Here is a 27507-nt window from a genome sequence, read left to right on the forward strand (position 1 = left end):
ATTATCTCCAGGTTGTGACCTAGATAACTTCTCTCAGGACTCTCCAGGAGAAAACCCCATTACCCCCAGTATACATCCAGCATCTCACAGTGCATATATATCATCTGATCCCTATAACCATGAGGAATGCTCCCCTGATAATCCCATTAGTGTTACACACAGCTCAGAACACACAGGTGATAAACCATTGTCATGTTCTGAATGTGGGAAAGGATTTACCAAGCAGATCAGTCTTTCTATACATCAGAAGAGAGTTCACGCAGCTGAAAGGCCTTTTCTGTGTTCTGGGTGTGGGAAATGTTTTACACTTAAATCAGTTCTTGTTAGACATCACAGAAGTCACACAGGTGAGAAACCATTTCCATGTTTTGAGTGTGGGAAATGTTTTACACAGAAATCAAGTCTTGTTTCACATCACAGACGTCACACAGGTGAGAGGCCATTTTCATGTTCTGAGTGTGGGAAATGTTTTACATTTAAATCAGATCTTGTTAGACATCAGAGATGTCACACAGGTGAGAAACCATTTCCATGCTCTGAGTGTGGGAAATATTTTACACAGAAATCAGATCTAGTTACACATCAGAGACGTCACACAGGTGAGAAACCGTTTACATGTCATGAGTGTGGGAAATGTTTTAAACGGAAATCAAATCTTGTTGAACATCAGAGAAGTCACACAGGTGAGAAACCTTTTTCATGCTCTGAGTGTGGGAAATGTTTTACACAGAAATCAGAACTTGTTCGACATCAAAGACGTCACACAGGTGAGAAACCATTTACATGTCTTGAGTGTGGGAAATGTTTTGCACAGAAATCAGAACTTGTTGTACATCAAAGACGTCACACAGGTGAGAAACCATTTTCATGTCCTGAGTGTGGGAAATGTTTTACACAGAAATCACATCTTGTTAAACATCAGAGAAGTCACACAGGTGAGAAACCTTTTTCATGCTCTGAGTGTGGGAAATGTTTTACACAGAAATCAGAACTTGTTAAACATCAGAGACGTCACACAGGTGAGAAATCATTTCCATGCTCTGAGTGTGGGAAATATTTTACATGCTATTCAATACTTGCTTCTCATAAGAGAACTCACTCGCGTGAGAGGCCATTTTCATGTTTTGAGTGTGGGAAATGTTTTACATTTAAATCAGATCTTGTTACACATCAGAGATGTCACACAGGTGAGAAACCATTTCCATGTCCTGAGTGTGGGAAATGCTTTGCACAAAAATCACAGCTTGTTATACATCAGAGATGTCACACTGGTGAGAAACTATTTCCGTGTCCTGAGTGTGGGAAATTGTTTACACAGAAATCAGCTCTTGTTGCCCATCTCAGAAGTCACATAGGTGAGAAACCATTTTCATGTTCTCAGTGTGGGAAATGTTTTACACAGAAATCATATCTAGTTGCACATCAGAGAAGTCACACAGGTGAGAAACCATTTGCATGTTCTGAATGTGGGAAAAGTTTTACACGTAAACCATATCTTGTTGTACATCAGAGAAGTCACACAGGTGAGAAACCATTTCCATGTTCTGAATGTGGGAAATGTTTTACAACGAAATCTGCTCTTTTTAGTCATCAGAAACGTCACACAGGAGAAAAACAATGTGTATGAGCCTATAGAAATATATAGAAATTGCAGCGGTATTTGCAGTACTGTCATTTTATTGAACATTTTCAAAGAGGCATAAATACAGTTTTAGCCTAGATTGCTGTCCCTGCTTGATGAAGGGTAAATGACATTTGCATTATCACACTGTGGGTCTGATTCAGCAGCGGAAGCAAATGCAGCTGCAGTCTCTTACAGATCGCAGGTACTAATATATGCTAATGCCGAGGTACGACCACCATAACCACGCCCACTGCTGCCTTTTCATTATCGTCCAATGTCACCCTTCTGTGTAATCGGTACCATCTCCGCACATTGAGCAGTCACACAGCATTTACATCAGGTCTGACCAGCCGCAAACACTGCAGCTCTCCTGACATGCAGAGAGGTGCAGCTGCCATCGCTATGGCTAATTTAATCATGCCCATGACATGGTGATCACACAGACAGACACGCCTGCATGACATGGCAATCACACGGACAGACACACCCATGACATGGTGATCACACGGACAGACACGGCTGCAGTTTTCTGTCCACCCCCCTGCTACCTCCCTGAAACACAGTCACCCTGCCACTCACTATGTGATGAATTCCTCTGTGCGTCCGTAATAGCAATGTGAACGCTGTGTGTGCGCAGTGTGACTTATATGTAGGTGTGATGGGAGACAATCGCTCTATCTGCGTAACTATCGTCATTGTGTCCTCTGCTGAATCAGCCCCTATATACTAATATATTACACTTTATTATATATCCACACGGATGTCACCAACATAGGGCTCCAACAGGTTCCTCATGTAATGGCTTTCAGTTTCCTTATTCTATAAGATCAGATGTTCCCAAACTCCGCTATTACAGGCCAGGTATTAAGGATAATCCATGCTTGAGCACAGGTTACTTAATTTAACCATTTGGACTGAAGCATGGATATCCTTAAGCTCTGGCCTGTAATGGGGGAGTTTGGGAAGTTCTGTATTAAATTATTATTGTGCTATTGGCCTATTTATGAAATAACAAGACCACATGATGTAATATAGGGACATAACTAATCTGTCACCATGACAATGTGCTGGGGATGTAATATGGAAAGTGGGAAACTATGACATCATGTGATGACTGGGCTGTATGTGACGGGGTGAGATGGGTGATATAATGACATCTGTAACCTCTGATTTTATCTCACTGGATCCAGTATTCTCTGTTTGGGTTTCCTGGTAAATGGATCTCTAATCTCCTTACAGCAGTCTGATGTCTAGGTTACAGAGGATCTAATTAGAATTAAGCAGTTTCACTATTCCAAAGGATAAGAACATTAAAATCATGATCACTTATGTAATTTATACATTATTAGGTAATGTTGTTAGTGTAGGGACACAGGAAGCTGCTGGTCCTGGTATAAACCACTAACAGCAATGTCCATTAGGTGCATCAGGCTCCCGGTATCCCCAGCAGAATACAGATGTGAGCAGGGTACGTAGTAATGGAGGAATAATACAGGGACATCACAGGTTAAGTAGGATCAGTACAGATTGTCCTCAGTATGTCCTGCACTGTTATAAACTTACAAAAATATGAGCTCAAAGAGTTTGGTAACAAGAAAACCAGACACCGCACGGACCTGTCTGACGTCCATGTGGGGTAACACAGATGCGCGTGGCGCTTGTTTGTTAGTATTTCCCACACTTTTTTGACCTGAATGTTTTTGTACATTGTTAGTAAAGCTGGAATAGTGCCCAGTTGTCCTCTTGGTGGTGCACATGTTCTGTGATGGCCTAGGTGTAAGATCTAGTGATTTGCTGTAAGACGGGATTTAGTGGAAACACTGATGTTACCAGAGATGTCACAAGGAAGTATAGAGGTTTCTGCATGAGGGTGAGTTGTGTCTCATGGGCTGGTCACACTAGGCCACAGCTGGCAAAAGAAAATAACAGAGCTAGGGACAGGGCAGTCATCTATAGACCAGGGTATGAGGTCAGGGCCACAGGAGAACAAGCGTCAGGCATAAGCCGGGTCAGTATTGGTCAGTCAGACAATTACTATGGACCATACTCAATTAGGCTGCGAAAAGACATCATTTTTGCAGGTCTGACTTATCCCTGTATTCAATTTTCAGGACTTTTCGCCGGAGCGAAGTAAATGTATCAGACCTAGGGAAAAAGTATCACCTATGAATAGGAGGCAACATAAAGTGTAGAACTGGGGTTTTGGGGTACAAACTTAAAAAAAAAAAACACCCTACACCCCTTGGACAGTCCCCAAAAGATGTTCTGTGTTTAAAAATGTTTTAAAAGCACCACAGGAAACCCCAGAAAAGGTACTTTCATTTTGGGGGCGAAAAAAAAAAGTTGGGGGACAAACTTCTAACTAGCAAAATAGATTTCGGGGGGGGGGCCCCAAGTATGCCCCAGGTGTTTTTTTTATTGCAGGTGGTTGCATCAGGTGGATTTTTCATGATTTTTAAAACTTCACATTAGCCACTTTAAAATATGCCAGTACTCATTTTCTTGTACCCCAAATTTGATGGGACACCTTATTTTCACCCCCAAAATACTGCTAAATGCTATTCTTCACCACTTGTGCAAAGACACTAAATATCACCTATTGAGACCATTTAAAGACCCCAAATACCTTTCTACAGGGCTATTCGGGGGTACCCATAGTGAACCCCCATGTCAGAGCATCTTTTGGAGGGTGTCAGAATGATTTGGGCAAAAATGACGACTTTTTGCTGATTTCATTTTTTTGCCGGGTCCCGTTTTCAACGATTTGGAATTGAATACGGGGATACGTGGGGACGAGCGCGATAAGTTTTCAACCCTGCAACCTGCGATGACGGCGAAAAGTCCGGCAACTGACTTTTCGCTCCAAATTGAATATGGCCCTATGTCTCATTCAGAACTGGATATAAACTGACATAAAGCTGTATTACTCTGTCACTTTAGGTACCGGTGATTATAGGTGTATATTGGGGTGATTATAGGTATATATTGGGGTGATTATAGGTATATATTGGGGTGATTATAGGTATATATTGGGGTGATTATAGGTATAGGGGTGATTATAGGTATATATTGGGGTGATTATAGGTATAGGGGTGATTATAGGTATATATTGGGGTGATTATAGCTATATATTGGGGTGATTATAGGTATATATTGGGGTGATTATAGGTATATATTGAGGTGATTATAGGTATATATTGGGGTGATTATAGGTGTATATATATAGGTGATTATAGGTATATATTGGGGCTGCACCAGCTCTTTGTATTCCCAGGTTCTTGTTATGCAGTTTTTATTGCTCTGTCTTTTAGCTTTATCCTAACTTTGCTCTTAGTATCTTTATACTGTGACTGTCTTAGTATCCATTTCTCATACCCAAATAAGAAAGGTTTTGTCTTACACGTGTGCCCCTCTCTCCTGTCTCCTGTCACTGTGACACCGCTCTGGTGTTGGGGATTTGCTCTCTGATGGGCACCTGCATGGATACACTGGCCTGTCCTGTCATTACCTCCTATCATGGTATATATCAGCATTATGTTAGTACATATGTATTAGATAATAAGTCATCTCTATTGTATGTATGCCATGGAGGGAATGACAGCACTGTGCGAGTATCATATCCTGCAGCTTATAATACATGAGTAATACAGAAATGACATATTGTACACAAGCCATGAATAATAACAGGAATTGCTCTGTATGAGTAACTGGACGTTACAGGACTATTATGTGCAGGATGTTACTCTCATCATTAATGTAAGGACCATATTATACCAAAGAGAGAAAGCCAGGACAGCTATTCCTCACAGATGGCTCCTAATACGTACAGACCCCACCTGATGGAAAATGCCAGGATGCTGCACATCTCTGAGCATTGGATGTATGATCTGTTATCTATATACAGGTGCACAGCACAGCGTCACTACACCAGTATGCCGGGAGCCTCACATCATTACTCTGTTCTGTTACCTAGCTGTATCCATGTCAGTCTTGTCTGATCATAGTTGTAATGGAGTTATATGAGCTGAATTACTCTGTGCTGCTGTTACCATTCTCTTTAGTTACAGATTTCCAGCACCACCCACATTATCTGCTGCTTGTGTGTCTGCCCCCAGGTTTGCAGGATACAGCAGCTGCTCATTTTATAATCTGCTTTTCTTGCCGCATTCACACAATATTAAAGTAAACTGTGTTATTACGTATGCAATAAATAACATTCCAAGTGTTACTACAGGAGGAAACTATATTGTAATCTTGCAATAAAATGACTCTGATGTAGAAAATTCTGCCTCACTGCTGTGTTTAGTATAACTTGGGTGTAAAGGGGCCTATCCATTAGCAGATCTTTCTGATAGACAAAAGACAAAAGATTTATATTTTGAAAACGCCTGGGGCTGCTGTGACAGATATCTGACATGTACATGACAGATTTTTTGCAAACGACGAACGATATCGCATGACATCATTCTGGGAGTGGATTTTTTTTTTTTATGTTTCTATTCATTTACATTAAAAAAATCGTTCGTCGTTTACCGCAACAGATATATCTAATATCTGTCAGTGATAAACGATAATTGACCAACATGTTGGAGAGACAAAAGACAAAATTTGTCAGCCGCGGGAGTGCGCAATTTTATCATTCAGAGCCTACTATCCATTAGCAGATAAATTGAACGATAAATCGTTCATCTTTCAAATTTATCTGCTAATGGATAGGCCCCTTAAAGGAAAGGGCGAGGTGTGGGGGAAACGAGGGAGAAGGTGATATATAATAATATAATGGTCAGTAATCGGGAAATATAATTGAAAAAAAAACTACAAATGTACGTAAAGCCCATAATGTGGTGTAATGGGTACAAGGATCTGTGTATAATGTGGTGTAATGGGTACAAGGACCTGTGTATAATGTGGTGTAATGGGTACGAGGACCTGTGTATAATGTGGTGTAATGGGTACAAGGACCTGTGTATAATGTGGTGTAATGGGTACCAGGACCCGTGTATAATGTGGTGTAATGGGTACGAGGACCTGTGTATAATGTGGTGTAATGGGTACAAGGACCTGTGTATAATGTGGTGTAATGGGTACGAGGACCTGTGTATAATGTGGTGTAATGGGTACAAGGACCTGTGTATAATGTGGTGTAATGGGTACCAGGACCCGTGTATAATGTGGTGTAATGGGTACCAGGACCCGTGTATAATGTGGTGTAATGGGTACGAGGACCCGTGTGTAATGCGGTGTAATGGGTACGAGGACCCGTGTGTAATGCGGTGTAATGGGTACGAGGACCCGTGTGTAATGCGGTGTAATGGGTACGAGGACCCGTGTGTAATGCGGTGTAATGGGTACGAGGACCCGTGTGTAATGCGGTGTAATGGGTACGAGGACCCGTGTGTAATGTGTAATGCGGTGTAATGGGTACGAGGACCCGTGTGTAATGCGGTGTAATGGGTATGAGGACCCGTGTGTAATGCGGTGTAATGGGTACGAGGACCCGTGTGTAATGTGGTGTAATGGGTACGAGGACCCGTGTGTAATGTGGTGTAATGGGTACGAGGACCCGTGTGTAATGTGGTGTAATGGGTACGAGGACCCGTGTGTAATGTGGTGTAATGGGTACGAGGACCCGTGTGTAATGTGGTGTAATGGGTACGAGGACCCGTGTGTAATGGGTACGAGGACCCGTGTGTAATGTGGTGTAATGGGTACGAGGACCCGTGTCTAATGCGGGGTAATGGGTACGAGGACCCGTGTGTAATGCGGTGTAATGGGTACGAGGACCCGTGTGTAATGGGTACGAGGACCCGTGTATAATGTGGTGTAATGGGTACGAGGATCCGTGTATAATTTGGTGTAATGGGTACGAGGACCTTTGTATAATGTGGTGTAATGGGTACGAGGACCTGTGTATAGTGTGGTGTAATGGGTACGAGGACCTGTGTATAATGTGGTGTAATGGGTACGAGGACCTGTGTATAATGTGGTGTAATGGGTACGAGGACCTGTGTATAATGTGGGGTAACGGGTACGAGGACCTGCGTATAGTGTGGTGTAATGGGTATGAGGACCTGTGTATAATGTGGTGTAATGGGTGCAAGGACCTGTGTGTATAAGTTGGTGTAATGGGTGCAAGGACCTGTGTGTATAAGTTGGTGTAATGGGTACAAGGACCTGTGTATGAGCCTGTCTGGGTCACAGCGTCTCCCTATGTCAGTAATGTGTCTATCTGCTCTGTCAGTCATACTGATATAATAGGACAATACCACCTTATACATGGACACATGTAGCTGCCCCTCTGCACATTCCCCACCTTTAGTCACAGGACTGGAGGAAGTTACATTATTGCTGGAACCATCTATGGTAAATCACATTTTCTCACATGACAACGTTAATAACTAGTGTTACAGATGTTTGTATTATAGTAGGGATTGGACATAAGGAGAACATAGTGTCAGTGTAATTAGCATTCATTACACAACATTGTTTAGGCCTAAGCACTGATCCCGGAACATCGATGGCTTCCGATGTTACCACACAAGACTCCTCATCATCTCCTCAGGGCTGGCTGAGCTGACTCCTCCTGTTACTAATAGTGGTGGACTGGCTGCTGCTGTGCTTCATGCTCTGCAGTGATCACACATTGCTCCGCGACCCATGTGACTGCCCTGACAGACTGTGAGCTTAACCAGTCAGCCGGGCACTCAGTCATTGGCAGGTAGTGATACGCTGAGTACCACCATCACGTCATAGACACAGTGACAGGCTCAGAGTGACTGCCCGCCACCCAAGACACCTGCTCCTGTGCTGCATGCCTGACTGATAATGCTCTGCATTAGGCAGGGAGAGGCAACGGGAGCGCGTTACACTGAGCCAACATCGGAACAACACTATTGTGAGGAAACATCGGAACCTCACCATCTTTGGATAAACCATTAACCACTAAAAACAAACCAACTCCCATCATTACCATATAGCTGACCATAGTGTTAGAGCCACTCAGCTATATTTGGTGAGGTAAAGCCTTTAGGTCCATTCATGGCTCATTTGGTTTCCATCATGTTTTTTTTTTTATTTTAAACCTTTTTTTTATTGGTATCCAAAATACAATACAAAGAAAAAAAACCATATGGAGATTAGTCAACATAAGGGGTAATATACATTAAAAAAGAATATTTTTTTACTAGAAACAGCGTAGTATAAACAAAATACACCAGTATATAATTAAAGTAATAACAATCATTGCAAATCATACAATATGGAGTATTAGTGGCGTATGATGAAAATCGATAGAAGGTTTAGCATTATCCTCTATCTCACACTCCATAGTAACCATAAACATAAGGTGCAAATACCAATATTTTCAACATTAAAAAAAGAGGGACAAATAAAAATAAGGGAAAAAATGAGAGAGAGAGAAATTGAAGAAACTTTATATTGTTACTTTACTTTAGATACAAATGGCATAGAAAGAGATTATCATTTGGTTGTTAAGTAATATTCCATAGACAAAAAACTTATGGTTTCACCTGTCCCATTAAACTTCAAAAAGCAATAAAATGACGATCATTAAGGCTAACGCCTTAATGGACGTGTTCCTTGCGTAATACAGATATGGTATGCTATCACACCCTGTGGTTAACTGCAGATTCAGCATTCTCTTCCCTGGCCCTTCCCCATGAGGCCATGGCCTTTATTCAGGTGCACTATCTAATGTCTCTATTTATAAAATGGTGGAGGGAGGGCACCAATGCTCTCTCTGGCAAAGGGTACCAAAAAGTTTAGTTACGGCTCTGGTGTATTCCAATGAGCACACAATTCTGTGATTTAGCAGCTCCACCATTTTGTGAGTGACAGCAATCTCATTCTGTAAGAGTGCTGAATCTGCAGTTAACCACATGGTATCATGGCATACCTTATCTGTATTACACAAGGAACACGTCCACTAAGGAGTCAGCCTTAATGATCGTAATTTCATTGCTTTTTAAAGTTTGAGTGGCAGAAATTCAATAGGTTTTGTGAAATTTCAGATCATGTCTAAGAAGCCCTAATGAGACATGTGACACCGGAAGGTTTTTTGTCTATGGAATTTCATTGCTTTTTTAAAATGTATTAACTATCAGGGTTTGGAGGAGCAAACTGGGCCACCTGCATGGGAGAAGGGCAACAAAATGGTACATTCGTGCAGGTGGAGGAAGGCCAGCACACAAGAGGTGTTTTGAGGATGCACAGGGTGAGACAGCTGTGGAAGCGGGCTGCAGGAGTGCGGGGCAGCAGCATGTGGACTTGTGGCAGCAGTGCACGGGCATCAGCGGTGCTCACTGGCACTGGACATCTGTGTTAAAATGTAAATTTGTGTAAAGTACAAAAAGGGACATCCCCCCCAAACACAAACAGCCCCTGGCTTTTCACTGCCGGTCCTGGTTGTGAAAATATGGAGTACAAATGACGTAGGGGTCCTCTGTATTAGGCACAACCATCACCAGGCTTTTCTGAACCAGTCCTGGTTGCCAAAATATGGGGGACAAATGACGTTGGGGTCCCCCGTATTCAGCACAACCAGCACTGGGCTCTGAGCTGGTCCTGGAAATGCAGGGGAAAAAAAGTATGGTTCCTCTGTATTTACCAGAACCAGCACCGGACTTTTTCTAGTGGGGGGCTGATGCCACAGCCAGGGGAGCCCTTACACCAGGCCCCCCAGCCGAAGCATTAACCCTGACCGCTAGTCAGCCCAGGCTGGGGATCCCTGGGGACCTCCAATAAAGTGGTCCCCCTCTCTAGGGCACCCCAGGCTGATAGTCCGGGGCTATCGCCGGACCCCTGGGGAGGTGGGTGCCAGGTTGATAGTGTAATGTGGTGTAAAAAAATAGAATTATAATATTGTCTTTGCAGTAGAACTACAGGGCCCAGCAAGCCTCCCCCACATGCTGGTACTTGGAGAACCACAAGTACCAGCAAGCAGGGCATTAATGGCCCCCTGGTACCTACAGTACCTCTGTAAAAGAAATATATTAAAAAACAGACCTATTGTTTTAACATTTTTTGTTCTGCTCCTTCACCTGGGGGGCAGCAGCCTTTAAGCTCTTTTACATGGCTGCCACCTGCCCCAGGGCTTCCACTGCATTTTCACCTGGAGGGTGCTCTTTTGCATGGCCACCGCCCATCTAGGACTTCCCCGGCGTCTTCTGTCTTTGGCAGCACTTCATTGCTGCCACTCGGCTGACATACTGGCCGGACTGCGCCTCATGCTGGCTTTATATAAGGCAACTGAGGGGGTGGGGCAATGATGTCGCAAGTCATGATAGGCTTGCGGCGGCCATCTTTGAATTTCAAAAATGGTGCTGAGGCGCCATATTTTAAATGGGCACCTGCGGTTCTCACCATTGAAGTCAATGGTGAGAATAGCTCATTGGCTAAGAGGCGGAAGGCTCACCTCTCCCAGCCAATGAGCGCTCTGCACTGGGAATTCTGTACTGAAATCCCATGGCGGAGCTGTCATTAGCATGGGTCCGGGTATTTTTGTTTTTTTTGTTTTGCCGCATTTTTTCCCCCTGTATTTCCAGAACTAGGACTGGCTCAGAGGCCAGTGCTGGTTGTGCTGAATACGGGGGACCCCTACATCATTGGTCCCCCATATTTTGGCAACCTGGACTGGTTCTGAAAAGCCAGGGGCTGGTTGTGCTTAATGCAGGGGACCCCTACATCATATGTCCCCTGTATTTAGCAGTACCAGTACTGGGTCTCCAAAGCCCAGTGCTGGTTAGGTTTTTTTGGGGGCGGCACAAATGTATTTATTTATTTTTTAACACAGGTTTTTTATTTTCAAACACAGAAGCACAGTCGGGTCTCACTGATCCGTCCCTGCTTCTGTTTGTTTATTTAAACACAGATGCAGGTATCACAGATTTTTCAGATCCGAGCCTGCATCTGTCTCCTGCTACCTTCCCTGGGTCCTGCCACCCGCACCACCGCCGCCTGCACTGCGGCTGCTGCCCGCACTGCTGCCGCTGATGCTGTCTACTGTCCCAGGTACTGGCTGCAGCTAAAGCCCGCTACCCACCTCCCCCTGGTCCTGGCCACAGCTAATGACAGCTTTCTTCTCCAGAGCCCACCATCGCTACCACCCGCTAGAGGCAGCCATCTTGGTACACCCAAGTAAAGCCACAGTGAGTACACCTGCTGAAGGCTCCTATTGAGGCTGCGCAAGGACTTGAAACTTCCTATCTCTATAATGGCGGATTTGTGAGGTAATAGTTTAAAAACTGTAACTTTCTCAATTACCTGAGCCCCAAAAGGCCCTATTCTGGAACAATAGCTACCTAATAAAACAATCCCTAAATTTGCCCCTACCCTGAGTTATGCCTTCCCAACCATCCCCCGTAGAAAATAGCACAAAGGTGGTCCTGACTGAGAGTGGCAGAAAAAACTGACAGTTGGAGCTTTCGATTACTCCAAAATCCTAATTTTTATGTTTTTGTTATGAAATTTGGCATGCAACACTGAACGACAGTTCTACCCATCCATGCCAAATTTCAGCTCAGTACCTCCAATAGCTTATGAGGTGTAACCCCTTAAACACCCTGCCCCCCCCCCTTCAGAATTATCTATGGAGATTTCCATTTTTTATCCATTCAGCCTTAATATAAGGAATACACAATAGTGCAAAAAGACCTATAAGTGCTCCCCAATAAACATGTAGAAATGGGACACCAATGTGTTTTCCACAAAGATACAATCAATAGTCACCAAATCAAATTGGACTTGATAGTTCCAAATGGCTGGATACCACTGATATAGCACTAGAAAGAGATACCGCTGGATCTTCCTTCTTGTAACACCATAAACATGGAGAAATATAAGGATAGAGTAGAATAATAGTGCAGTATGCCCTGAAAACGATGGTTTTAATAACAGATGTACACTTACAGGAAATATATGAATAAAAAGCATGTAACAAATCCAATGAGTGACTGCGCCCAGCGTCCACGTCAGTGTGTAGATATCAATCCCAGATGTAGCCAGGGAATAGTAAATTCGTCACTCCGGATGTGGCGATCCACTGTGATGAAATACACATAGACCGGTGACAGGTGCCGCAGTAAGTCCAAGAGTTGAGCCTCGGGGATACAACTTATTACTCAATACTTTAATAAAGGAACGATCATAATTTGTAGGGGCATAAATATCACATAAAGTGTAAAGAACACCAGAAAGCGTAATCTGAGGAATAACAAATCGGGCATTTAGGTCAGATATCTGCTTTTCAACTACAAATGGGAGCCCTTTCCGTATAAGAATAGCAACTCCACTCGCTTTAGAGGTATACGATGAAAAAGCTACAACCTATTGTCGCAACACAGATAATTTCACATGTTCCGAATCTATCAGGTCTGTTTCCTGTAAAAATGATATATCAGCTTTTTTCAAATTGAGATATGAAGTTATTTTGTGACATTTCACAGGGGAATTGGGGCCTGATTCAGACCCGCTTGCGAGCGCATAGCATAGCGCTCGCAAGCGGGTCGATGGTGGCCCAGTGCACACGTGCGGTGCGCAAGCCCTGTAGCGAGTGAGAACTTCACTCGCTCCGGGGCTTGCAACAAAATGGGGCAGCTGTCGATGTTGATCGACAGCTCGCCCCATTTTGTGGGCAGGTAGGGGCTCACCCCTAACCGCGGGTAGGGAGGAAGGGACTCGCCCCATTTTGTAGGCGGGTAGTGGACTTCCTGCTCTATTACAGCAGGAAGTCCACTCGGCATTGAGAGTGCTGAGACCCTACCTTAGGGTCTCCTCGCAATGCCGATGGTCGTGATAATCGCAACCATCTCCAGCCCACTCTAACAAGCTGTGGGTGGGCACCCACAGCTTAGCGAGTGGGCAGGAGAAAAAAATAAATAAAAATCCCGCCCTGATTCAGAGCGAGCGCTCGCAAACAGCGAGCGCCTCTGAATCAGGCTCTTAATGCCTTGGACATTCCAAGAACACACTCTAATATTATTCAATATTTAGGGAGTTTAGAGAAAATAGCGCAGACATCCCACCCAAAAAAGCACACCATCGCATTGCTATAGAACAAAAAACATCGATTTTATTAGTTGGAACATCTCCCAATCTCGGAAAAAAGATGAAAACAGAAGAAAAAAAAGGAAAAGAAGGAACCAGAGAAAAAAAAAGGAAAAATGTAAATAAAACAGAAATAATCCACGGTATGAATACAGTTAGAGACATACAAGAACAAGGAAGAGACGCGCCCCCCCGTAATAATGTTGATAAAAATATATAGAGCAGTGGTGTCAAACTCGGGCCCTTCAGCTGCAATGGAACTACACATCCCAGCATGCACTGTCAGAATTTTGCTATTAGGACTTGCTAAAACTGTGGCAGGGCATGCTGGGATATATAGTCCCACAGCAGCTGGAGGGCCTGAGTTTGACACCACTGATATAGAGTATCAGAAAGAAATCTATACATAGGCATATCAATATCAGATGTACAAATAATAATATGCCGGAATATTTCTAACATGAAAAGCACAAAAGTCTAAAGAGAAAAATCGGTTAGAATTAAACCAATTTTAAATATGCTGCAAAGTTCCAACAATGATATCCCAGGGCAGCAACATAAAAGTGCAATAATATAGAAACACCATCATCGGAAAACACACAACAGAATCAAAGTATTAATTGTATTAGAGCAAAGCAGTATCTGAGAGTCCAGTACAAGAATCTGACAATAAGCAGAAAATGATATTTAGCAGGTATATAAAGGAAATCTATCAGTCAGGATTAGCCATGCGCTCTTCCTCCTCCTCTTCCATGTACGCTCGGGCATCGGCGGGCACAGTAAAGTCTTTAAAATCTTTACCTTGGAAGATTCTGAGCTTAGCGAGATAAAGAAGAGCGAATTTCCTCTGTCTGGACAAGCTTTGAGCAGATAGGGTTCATCTCCTTGCAGGCCCTAGTGACTTCGGCCGATTAGTCTAGAAAAATGAGCAGGCGATGGTTATTCCATATGATCCTGTCTTATGAGCAGCAGACCATAAAGTCATTTTATGAGCAGAGGGCCTGATTCAGAGCTGAACGCTCTGACCAGAGCTCTCGCTCTGAATCAGGGCCCTCCTCCATGAAAATGGAGCGGCCTCCTGGCCGCTCTCATAGCTGTGGGTGACCACCCACAGCATATGCGAGCGGCCAAAAAGATGGTCGCGATGGTCTTGACCATCACGACCATCGGACTTGCGACGGAGACCCTGCGGTAGGGTCTCCCTGCCACAAGCCCTGGAGTGATTTTGGCTCTATCAGAGCCCAAATCACTCCCACTGACATCACTAGTGATGTCAGTGGGGCCGGCTTCAGACGGTAGGCGTTCCCATGGGAACGCCTCCGTCTGGCAGGCACGCCTCCGGCACGCCCGCCAAAGGGGGCATGCTGTCAATCAACATTGACAGGACGCCCCCTTTGGTGCGAGACCCGGACGATGGAAAGCCCGTCGCTCGTCGGGTCTCACGCATGTGCACGACGGAGCACCCTCCATCGTGCGCATGCGCAGTGGGGAACATCGACCTGCTTGCGAGCATCCTGCCGCTCGCGAGCGGGTCTGAATGACCCCCAGAGTTCAAGCAACAAAGTATCATTGTGCGTGGGCGTGAGGAATCGTTGAAAGATCCTAAACTGTGCGCCCTTTCAACAGTAAAGTCAGGTATAACATCAGCAACTCCCAAAATCTGTGGTAGATCAGAGGGTAGGAATTTGATGAGGTCAGGGCCCCTCAGACTTTCTGGAAGGCCTACCTTACGCAAATTATTCTGGCGGGAATGATTTTCCAAGTCATCTACTTTGCCGATCAGCTGGTAGCTGGATTTTTGCAGGGACACTGCCTGTTGTTTCAATTCGAAGATATCTTGTTCATGCTCACTAGTCTTCTGTTCATTAGATACCGGTGGAATCAAGTTGGGATTTTACCTCTTTCAGAGCTGCCGCAGACGTAGCAGACTGCTGTTGCATGATTGGGGCCATTGTATCCTTAATCGCTCTGACCATGTCTTCATAGACTAATGGAAATGCAGGGGGAGCATCTGCTTGGGGCAGGGTGGAGAGTGGTAAGTTGGTGGTACTCATAGAGGACGTCTGAGAAGGCTGAGAGGACATCACGACTAGCGATGAAGGCTCTGCAAGGATAGCAATATCTCTACGTTTACCCGATTTGTTTCTGAGGGTTTTTCCTGGGGTAGGAACCATTACGAATTTCTCCATGTCCCGTATTGATAATATTGATAATTAGGAATGTACTATATAGATTATGAGCACCACTAGTAGCAGATGAGGTGTAATAAAGCAAAACAGAAGTAGGTCCAATAAATAGGCAAGATATAGATCAGGATGGATACCCTTGTGCACAGAGTATGTGTTTGTATAACTAAGGTAAGTGCTGCTGCCATGAGTGGGGATACTAGAAAATTGGTTTGTGTAGCGCTCAGACATATTGCTAAGTGGTATTGTTATAAATGATTGGGTGATGTGTAAAAGAAGAATGGACCCAAAATGTTGTAAGATACAGTAATAGTTTACTGGTCTCAATAGACAGCAGCAGTACACAGAATATTGGTTATGTACAGAGAGATGTAGCAATCATAGATGTGGGTTGGTTGGTATGAACAAATATTCTAATGTGCACAATGACACAAGTGGGGCTATCTCGGACATGCAGGATGCAGCAAAACAAAAGTCAATGTGGCATGTCCAGTAACAATGGTAGTGTGGTAAAGTGGAAGGTGGTAGTGGGCATTATCAGCACCCAGGATGGTCTATTCCGGTATTCAGAGAGTCCAATACGTGGTTAAGCAGAGTGTAATTTCCACCTAGTGTTGCGGTCTTTTTAGAGTTAGGGGCAGCGTCCCGCTTACCTGTCTGGTCGTCCTGGTTATGCGTGGTCAGTGCCTGGATACTTGTGTATGTGTAGCAGAGAGACGTGGGCACGGGTGGCCTTGTGTGGTAACCGTGTGATGTTGATCTTGCACAATGGGGACCTTCAGGAGATGCTTCCTCCGGCAGTTGAAATGTAGCCTGACCGTGGTGTATCCATCCTTCTTGTCTGTAACATCCAGGTACGTTCCTGGCACGGTGTGATGAGGCATGATTCCCCAATCCTGGGGTTTTGCGGGTTGATTCCTGCTGGGTGGTGCTCTGCGTTGATATCGGCTCAGACCGGTCGGTAGCACGGCCCGCTGTGGGTGTTCATGCTAGCTGTGGTATAGTGTAGTGTTTGGTATAGAAGATGTGGATGCAACTCCAACGCGTTTCTGCCCAGTGCGGGCCTTCCTCAGGGAGTATGAGTGCATACTGGACATTGTCACATTGACTTGTTTTGTTTTGCTGCATCCTGCATGTTAGAGATAGCCCCACTTGTGTCATTGTGCACATTACAATATTTGTTCATACCAACCAACCCACCAGGGACGGTTCTAGGGTTTGGCTAACTGGGCCGTCGTCCGGAGCACCGACCCCTGGAGGGCGGCACTGAGTCACCATATAAAAAAAAAAGGTCTTTGTTTATTGGCGGGTAGTGCTGAGCCCTGAGCACTCAGCTCAGATGCTGCCCGGCACCTTGGTGTGACGTCAGAGGTCACGCAGCATTGCGCAGTGCAGCACAATGCAGCCTGTCTTCCTTCAGCCATGCCCGCAGCAATCTTAAGTGGAGGAGGATGGAGCGGCATTGCTGTGGGGGTTAGTGTGGTGTCAGGCAGCCAGCCCGGCCCCTGTGAAAATAAAAGCCTCTGACACAAAAATAAAAGTGCCAGGGCCAAACTATTCAGGAGGAGGGAAGGAGCCCTGCTGCACCCCCACCCCAGGAAAGGAGCCCTGCTGCACCCCCACCCCAGGAAAGGAGCCCTGCTGCACCCCCACCCCAGGAAAGGTCCTGCTGCACTGCCCCAGGAAAGGAGCCCTGCTGCACCCCCACCCCAGGAAAGGAGCCCTGCTGCACCCCCACCCCAGGAAAGGAGCCCTGCTGCACACCCACCCCAGGAAAGGAGCCCTGCTGCACCCCCACCCCAGGAAAGGAGCCCTGCTGCTGCATCACCCCCCCAGGAAAGGAGCCCTGCTGCTGCATCACCCCCCCAGGAAAGGAGCCCTGCTGCTGCATCACCAAGAAGCCTGCACCCCCACACAGTGCCTGTGCCTGCTGGAGCACCCCTTGCTGCCTGGCTGCTGGTTTGGAGGAGACTGGAGAGTTATACATGCGTTACTGGCCTAGGTGAGTCTCCTCTCTGAGGATGATGTACATTATATTTGCAAATTCATCATACGCCTGCTGTGCTGTGATATGGTGAAAAGGGCGGGCTGGGGACCTTTGCTGAAAGTAATTTATTCCTGTCGGAGGCTGGGGACAGGGTTGGCCATATATGTCAATATACTTCTGCTGCTGACTGTTGGGGCCCGGCCAGGGGCCATGAAAGATTTATTTTTTCCTGTGGGCCTGTGCTGGGCCATGAATAATGTTTATTTTATAGTACCTGTGGTGTTGGGGGCCTCTGGCTGAGCCCTAACACTACAAAAATAAAAGTACATTCATGGCCCAGCAAAAGCCCAAAAGAAAAAAATATTTTACTTGACCAACTCAATGCCGGGGATCCCATGATTGAAAAAATGTCCCAGGATTGGCCTCCCTGTGGCGGCCATGACAGCAGGTCTTATCAGCTGCAGCTCATTATCCCCTACCCCACTGTGAAGGATACCACATTACACACGGGTCCTCGTACCCGTTACACCACATTACACACGGGTCCTCGTACCCGTTACACCACATTACACACGGGTCCTCGTACCCGTTACACCACATTACACACGGGTCCTCGTACCCGTTACACCACATTACACACGGGTCCTCGCACCCGTTACACCACATTACACACGGGTCCTCGTACCCACTACACACGGGTCCTCGTACCCGTTACACCACATTACACACGGGTCCTCGTCCCCATGATACCACATTACACCCGGGTCCTCGTCCCCATGACACCACATTACACACGGGTCCTCGCACCCATGACACCACATTATACACAGGTCCTCGTACCTATTACACCACATTATACACAGGTCCTCGTACCTATTACACCACATTATACACAGGTCCTCGTACCCATTACCCCACATTATACACAGGTCCTCGTACCCATTACACCAAATCATGGACTTTACTTACATTTGTAGTTTTTTTTCCCATGAATTATATTTATTGATTACTGACCATTATATTATTATATATCACCCTCTACCTCATTCCCCCCACACCCCGCCTTTTCCTTTATACACAAGTTATAACTAAACACAGCAGTGAGGCAGAATTTTCTACATCAGTCATTTTATTGCAAGATTACAAGAATATAGTTTCCTTCTGTAGTAACACTTGGAATGTTATTTATTGAATATTTAATACTACAGATTACTATAATATTGTGTGAATGCGGCATGAAAAGCAAATTATAAAATGAGCAGCTGCTGTATCCTGCAAACCTGGGGGCAGACACACAAGCAGCAGATAAGGTGGGTGGAGCTGGAAATCTGTAACTAAAAAGAGAATGGTAACAGCAGCACAGAGTATGTCAGCTCATATAACTCCATTACAACTATGATCAGACAAGACTGACATGGATACAGCTAGGTAACAGTACAGAGTAATGATGTGAGGCTCCCGGCATACTGGTGCAGTGACGCTGTGCTGTGCACCTGTATATAGATAACAGATCATACATCCAACGCTCAGAGATATGCAGCATCCTGGCATTTTCCATCAGGTGGGGTCTGTACGTATTAGGAGCCATCCATGAGGAATAGGTGTCCTGGCTTTCTCTCTTTGGTATAATATGGTCCTTACATTAATGATGAGAGTAACATCCTGCACATAATAGTCCTGTAACGTCCAGTTACTCATACAGAGCAATTCCTGTTATTATTCATGGCTTGTGTACAATATGTCATTTCTGTATTACTCATGTATTATAAGCTGCAGGATATGATACTCGCACAGTGCTGTCATTCCCTCCATGACACACATACAATAGAGATGACATATTATCTAATACATATGTACTAACAACATGCTGATATATACCATGATTGGAGGTAACAACAGGACAGGACAGTGCATCCATGCAGGTGCCCATCAGAGAGCAAATCCCCAACACCAGAGCGGTGTCACAGTGACAGGAGACAGGAAAGAGGGGCACACGTGTAAGACAAAACCTTCCTTGTTTGGGTATGAGAAATGGATACTAAGACAGTCACAGTATAAAGATACAAAAAGCAAAGTTAGGATAAAGCTAAAACACAAAATAAAAACTACATAACAAGAACCTGGGAATAGGAAGAGCTGGTGCAGCCCCAATATATACCTATAATCACCCCAATATATATACCTATAATCACCGGTACCTAAAGTGACAGAGTAATACAGCTTTATGTCAGTTTATATCCAGTTCTGAATGAGTCATAGTAAATGTCTGACTGACCAATACTGACCCGGCTTATGCCTGACGTTTGTTCTTCGGTGGCCCTGACCTCGGCTCATACCCTGGTCTATAGCTGACTGCCCAGTCCCTATCTCTGTTATTTTCTCCTGCCAGCTGTGGCCTAGTGTGACCAGCCCGTGAGACACAACTCACCCTCATGCAGAAACCTCTATACCTCCTTGTGACATCTCTGGTAACATCAGAGTTTCCACTAAATCCCGTCTTACAGCAAATCACTAGATCTTACACCTAGGCCATCACAGAACATGTGCACCACCGAGAGGACAACTGGAGTCTATTCCAGCTTTACTAACAATGTACAAAAACTTTCAGGTTAAAAAGTGTGGTAAATACTAACAAGCGCCACACGCAGCTGTGTTACCCCACATGGACGTCAGACAGGTCTGTGCAGCGTTCGTTTTTCTTACTTGTTACCAAACTCTTTATCTCATATATTTGTAGGTGTATAACAAAGCTTGTATGGTCCTTTCTGTGATTTCCTCACTACCAAATAATCTCCATCTCCTGACCCTGCACATTACTGGTGGTGTCAACACTGTGGGAGGTGAGACAGTGCAGGACATACTGAGGACAATCTGTACTGATCCTACTTATCCTGGGATGTCCCTGTATTATTCCTCCATTACTACGTACCCTGCTCACATCTGTATTCTGCTGTGGATATCGGGAGCTGGATGCACATTACTGGTGGTGTCACCACTGTGGGAGGGGAGACAGTGCAGGACATACTGAGGACAATCTGTACTGATCCTACTTATCCTGTGATGTCCCTGTATTATTCCTCCATTACTACGTACCCTGCTCACATCTGTATTCTGCTGTGGATATCGGGAGCTGGATGCACATTACTGGTGGTGTCACCACTGTGGGAGGTGACAGTGCAGGACATACTGAGGACAATCTGTACTGATCCTACTTATCCTGTGATGTCCCTGTATTATTCCTCCATTACTACGTACCCTGCTCACATCTGTATTCTGCTGGGGATATCAGGAGCTGGATGCACATTACTGGTGGTGTCACCACTGTGGGAGGTGAGACAGTGCAGGACATACTGAGGACAATCTGTGCTGATCCTACTTATCCTGTGATGTCCCTGTATTATTCCTCCATTACTACGTACCCTGCTCACATCTGTATTCTGCTGGGGATATCAGGAGCTGGATGCACATTACTGGTGGTGTCACCACTGTGGGAGGTGACAGTGCAGGACATACTGAGGACAATCTGTACTGATCCTACTTATCCTGTGATGTCCCTGTATTATTCCCCCATTACTACGTACCCTGCTCACATCTGTATTCTGCTGTGGATATCGGGAGCTGGATGCACATTACTGGTGGTGTCACCACTGTGGGAGGGGAGACAGTGCAGGACATACTGAGGACAATCTGTACTGATCCTACTTATCCTGTGATGTCCCTGTATTATTCCTCCATTACTACGTACCCTGCTCACATCTGTATTCTGCTGTGGATATCGGGAGCTGGATGCACATTACTGGTGGTGTCACCACTGTGGGAGGTGACAGTGCAGGACATACTGAGGACAATCTGTACTGATCCTACTTATCCTGTGATGTCCCTGTATTATTCCCCCATTACTACGTACCCTGCTCACATCTGTATTCTGCTGGGGATATCGGGAGCTGGATGCACATTACTGGTGGTGTCACCACTGTGGGAGGTGAGACAGTGCAGGACATACTGAGGACAATCTGTACTGATCCTACTTATCCTGTGATGTCCCTGTATTATTCCTCCATTACTACGTACCCTGCTCACATCTGTATTCTGCTGGGGATATCGGGAGCTGGATGCACATTACTGGTGGTGTCACCACTGTGGGAGGTGAGACAGTGCAGGACATACTGAGGACAATCTGTACTGATCCTACTTATCCTGTGATGGCCCTGCATTATTCCTCCATTACTACGTACCCTGCTCACATCTGTATTCTGCTGGGGATATCAGGAGCTGGATGCACATTACTGGTGGTGTCACCACTGTGGGAGGTGAGACAGTGCAGGACATACTGAGGACAATCTGTGCTGATCCTACTTATCCTGTGATGTCCCTGTATTATTTCTCCATTACTACGTACCCTGCTCACATCTGTATTCTGCTGGGGATATCGGGAGCCTGATGCACATTACTGGTGGTGTCACCACTGTGGGAGGTGAGACAGTGCAGGACATACTGAGGACAATCTGTACTGATCCTACTTATCCTATGATGTCCCTGTATTATTCCTCCATTACTACGTACCCTGCTCACATCTGTATTCTGCTGGGGATATCGGGAGCTGGATGCACATTACTGGTGGTGTCACCACTGTGGGAGGTGAGACAGTGCAGGACATACTGAGGACAATCTGTACTGATCCTACTTATCCTGTGATGTCCCTGTATTATTCCTCCATTACTACGTACCCTGCTCACATCTGTATTCTGCTGGGGATATCGGGAGCTGGATGCACATTACTGGTGGTGTCACCACTGTGGGAGGTGACAGTGCAGGACATACTGAGGACAATCTGTACTGATCCTACTTATCCTGTGATGTCCCTGTATTATTCCTCCATTACTACGTACCCTGCTCACATCTGTATTCTGCTGGGGATATCGGGAGCTGGATGCACATTACTGGTGGTGTCACCACTGTGGGAGGTGACAGTGCAGGACATACTGAGGACAATCTGTACTGATCCTACTTATCCTGTGATGTCCCTGTATTATTCCTCCATTACTACGTACCCTGCTCACATCTGTATTCTGCTGGGGATATCGGGAGCCTGATGCACATTACTGGTGGTGTCACCACTGTGGGAGGTGACAGTGCAGGACATACTGAGGACAATCTGTAAATAGTCATGATGACAGATTAGTTATGTTCCCATATTACATCATGTGGTCTTGTTATTGCACAAATAGGCCAATAGTACTATAATAATCTAATACAGAGAGTTTTCCAAATTCCGCCATTACAGGCCATGGTTTAAGGATATCCATGCTTGAATCCATATGGTTAAATCAAACTGACTGAGGCACTAATTGAGTAACCTGTGCTCAAGCATGAAATTCCTTTAAGTCTGGCCTGTAATAGTGGAGTTTGGGAACCTCTGATCTGATAGAATAAGGAAAGTGAAAGCCATTACATGAGGAACCTGTTGGAGCCCTATGTTGGTGACATCCGTGTGGATATATAATCAAGTGTAATATATTAGTATATAGGGGCTGATTCACCAGCCCCTATATACTGAGGACACAATGACGATAGTTACACAGATAGAGCGAATGTTTGCCATCACACCTGCGTATAAGTCACACAGCGATCACACTGCGATTACAGAAGCACAGAGGAATACATCACATAGTGAGTGGCAGGGTGACCGTTTGGGGGAGGTAATGGGGGTGGACAGAATTCTACAGGCATGTCTGTCCGTGTGATCGCCATGTCATGGGCGTGTGTCTGTGTGATCGTCATGTCATGGGCGTGTTTGTCCGTGTGGTCGCCATGTCATGGGCGTGTATAAATTAGCCATAGAGATGGCAGCTGCAGCATGAGACCTCTCTGTGTGTCAGGAGAGCTGCAGTGTTTGTGGCTGGTCAGACCTGATGTAAATGCTGTGTGCCTGCTTGATGTGCGGCGATGGTACCGATGATTACACAGGAGGGTGACATTGGATAATAATGAGAATGCAGCAGTGGGCGTGGTTATGGCGGCTGTGCCTCGGCATTAGCATATATTAGCACCTGCGATCTGTAAGAGACTGCAGCTGCATTTGCTTCCGCTGCTGAATCAGACCCATAGTGTGATAATGCAAATGTAATTTATTCTTCATCAAGCAGGGACAGCAATCTAGGCTAACATTGTATTTATGCTTGTTCTGATAATTCTCAATATTACAGTACTGTAAATACCGCTGCAATTTCTATATATTTCTAGACGCTCATACACATTGTTTTTCTCCTGTGTGACGTCGCTGATGTGTAACTAGATATGATTTCTGTGTAAAACATTTCCCACACTCAGGACATGAAAATGGTTTCTCACCTGTGTGACTTCTACGATGTACGACAAAATGTGATTTCTGTGTAAAACATTTCCCACACTCAGGACATGAATATGGTTTCTCACCTGTGTGACTTCTCTGATGTGTAACAAGAGTGAATTTCTTTGTGAAACATTTCCCACACTCAGGACATGGAAATGGCCTCTCACCTGTGTGACATCTCTGATGTATAACAAGATCTGATTTCTTTGTAAAACATTTCCCACACTCAGGACATGGAAATGGTTTCTCACCTGTGTGACTTTTCTGATGTGTAACAAAATGTGATTTGTCTGTAAAACATTTCCCGCACTCAGGACATGGAAATGGCCTCTCACCTGTGTGACGTCTCTGATGTATAACAAGATCTGATTTCTCTTTAAAGCATTTCCCACACTCAGGACATGAAAATGGTTTCTCACCTGTGTGACGTCTCTGATGTGAAACAAGAACTGATTTGTGTGTAAAACATTTCCCACATTCAGAACATGGAAATGGTTTCTCACCTGTGTGAATTCTCTGATGTATAACAAGAACTGATTTGTGTGTAAAACATATCCCACATTCAGAACATGAAAATGGTGTCTCACCTGTGTGACTTCTCTGATGTTTAACAAGAACTGATTTGTGTGTAAAACATTTTCCACATTCAGAACAAGAAAATGGGTTCTCACCTGTGTGACTTCGCTGATGTGTAACAAGTTCTGATTTCTGTGTAAAACATTTCCCACACTCAGAACATGGAAATGGCCTCTCACCTGTATGACTTCTCTCATGTACAGCAAGTGCTCCCTGCTGTTTAAAACATTTTCCACACTCAGAACATGCATATGGTCTCTCACCTGTGTGACGTCTCTGATGTATAACAAGAGATGATTTCTGTGTAAAACATTTCCCACACTCAGAACATGGAAATGGCCTCTCACCTGTGTGACTTCTCTGATGTACATCAAGTGCTCCCTGCTCTAGAAAACATTTCCCACACTCAGAACATGAATATGGTCTCTCACCTGTGTGAATCTTTGTATGTCTACTAAGATAACTTTTCAGATTAAAACATTTCCCACACTCAGAACATAGAAAAGGCCTCTCAGCTGCGTGAACTTTCTTCTGATGTATAGAAAGACTGATCTGCTTGGTAAAACTTTTCCCACAATCAGAACATGAGAATGGATTATCACCTGTGTGATCTGAGCTGTGTGTAACACTACTGGGATTATCAGGAGAACATTCCTCATGGTTAGAGGGATCAGAGGATAGATAAGCACTGTGAGATGCTGGATGTATACTGGGGATAATGGGTTTTTCTCCTGGAGAGTCCTGTGAGAAGTTATTGTCTAGGTCACAATCTGTAGATAATATGAGACGTCTCCTCAAATTATTCCTGCTGCTGTGTCCATCTGCTGGGAACAGAATAATTATATGGGAATTACCATCACTGCAGAGCTATACCATACTGTGTAACTATAAGACGTGCCCAGCTGTACCCCAACATCTCATACTGTGTAACTATAAGACGTGCCCGGCTGTACCCCAACATCTCCATACTGTGTAACTATAAGACGTGCCCGGCTGTACCCCAACATCTCCATACTGTGTAACTATAAGACGTGCCCGGCTGTACCCCAACATCTCCATACTGTGTAACTATAAGACGTGCCCGGCTGTACCCCTACATCTCATACTGTGTAACTATAAGACGTGCCCGGCTGTACCCCAACATCTCCATACTGTGTAACTATAAGACATGCCCGGCTGTACCCCAACATCTCCAGACTGTGTAACTATAAGACGTGCCAGGCTATACCCCAACATCTCGATACTGTGTAACTATAATAAGACGTACCCAGCTGTCCCCCAACATCTCCATACTGTGTAACTATAAGACTTGCCCGGCTGTACCCCAACATCTCCATACTGTGTAACTATAATAAGACGTGCCCGGCTGTACCCAACATCTCATACTGTGTAACTATAATAAGACGTGCCCGGCTGTACCCCAACATCTCCATACTGTGTAACTATAATAAGACATGTCCGGCTGTACACCAACATCTCCATACTGTGTAACTATAATAAGACGTGCTTGACTGTACCCCAACATCTCCATACTGTGTAACTATAATACGTGCCCGGCTGTACTCCTACATCTCCATACTGTGTAACTATAATAAGACGTGCCCGGCTGTACCCCAACATCTCCATACTGTGTAACTATAATAAGACATGCCCGGCTGTACCCCAACATCTCCTACTGTGTAACTATAAGACGTGCCCGGCTGTACCCCAACATCTCCAGACTGTGTAACTATAATAAGACGTGTCCGGCTGTACACCAACATCTCCATACTGTGTAACTATAAGACGTGCCCGGCTGTACCCCAACATCTCCTACTGTGTAACTATAATAAGACGTGCCCGGCTGTACCCCAACATCTCCATACTGTGTAACTATAATAAGACGTGTCCGGCTGTACACCAACATCTCCATACTGTGTAACTATAAGACGTGCCCAGCTATACCCCAACATCTCCATACTGTGTAACTATAAGACGTGCCCAGCTGTACTCCAATATCTCCATACTGTGTAACTATAAAACGTGCCCGGCTGTACACCAACATCTCCATACTGTGTAACTATAATAAGACGTGCCCGGCTATACCCCAACATCTCCATACTGTGTAACTATAATAAGACGTGCCCGGCTGTACCCCAACATCTCCATACTGTGTAACTATAAGACGTGCCCCGCTGTACCCCAACATCTCCATACTGTGTAACTATAAGACGTGCCCGGCTGTACACCAACATCTCCATACTGTGTAACTATAATAAGACGTGCCCTGCTGTACCCCATCATCTCCATACTGTGTAACTATAATAAGACATGCCCGGCTGTACCCCAACATCTCCTACTGTGTAACTATAAGACGTGCCCGGCTGTACCCCAACATCTCCAGACTGTGTAACTATAATAAGACGTGCCCGGCTGTACCCCAACATCTCCATACTGTGTAACTATAATAAGACATGTCCGGCTGTACACCAACATCTCATACTGTGTAACTATAATAAGACGTGCCCGGCTGTACCCCAACATCTCCATACTGTGTAACTATAATAAGACATGTCCGGCTGTACACCAACATCTCCATACTGTGTAACTATAATAAGACGTGCTTGACTGTACCCCAACATCTCCATACTGTGTAACTATAATACGTGCCCGGTTGTACTCCTACATCTCCATACTGTGTAACTATAATAAGACGTGCCCGGCTGTACCCCAACATCTC

General features: G+C 45.0%; 2 protein-coding genes across 2 annotated transcripts in view; one reads left to right on the forward strand and one right to left on the reverse strand.

Annotated features, from left to right (window-relative positions):
- Positions 1-27507, reverse strand: part of LOC148436381 (uncharacterized) — a 381341-nt gene that overhangs the window by 341615 nt on the left and 12219 nt on the right. Inside the window, exon 5 of the mRNA XM_088464954.1 lies at positions 24212-25612. Coding sequence (XP_088321080.1) covers positions 24212-25612 — 1401 coding nt within the window. The remainder of the gene's footprint in view (positions 1-24211; positions 25613-27507) is intronic.
- Positions 1-27507, forward strand: part of LOC148436385 (uncharacterized) — a 155132-nt gene that overhangs the window by 96156 nt on the left and 31469 nt on the right. The window contains exons 12-13 of the mRNA XM_088464952.1: positions 328-1019; positions 1356-1523. Of these exons, the coding sequence (XP_088321078.1) occupies positions 328-1019; positions 1356-1523 (860 nt within the window). The remainder of the gene's footprint in view (positions 1-327; positions 1020-1355; positions 1524-27507) is intronic.

This window comes from Taudactylus pleione, unplaced genomic scaffold (assembly GCF_031769625.1).
Source record: "Taudactylus pleione unplaced genomic scaffold, aTauple2 ptg001781l, whole genome shotgun sequence".
In the NCBI taxonomy this organism is placed as follows: domain Eukaryota; kingdom Metazoa; phylum Chordata; class Amphibia; order Anura; family Myobatrachidae; genus Taudactylus; species Taudactylus pleione.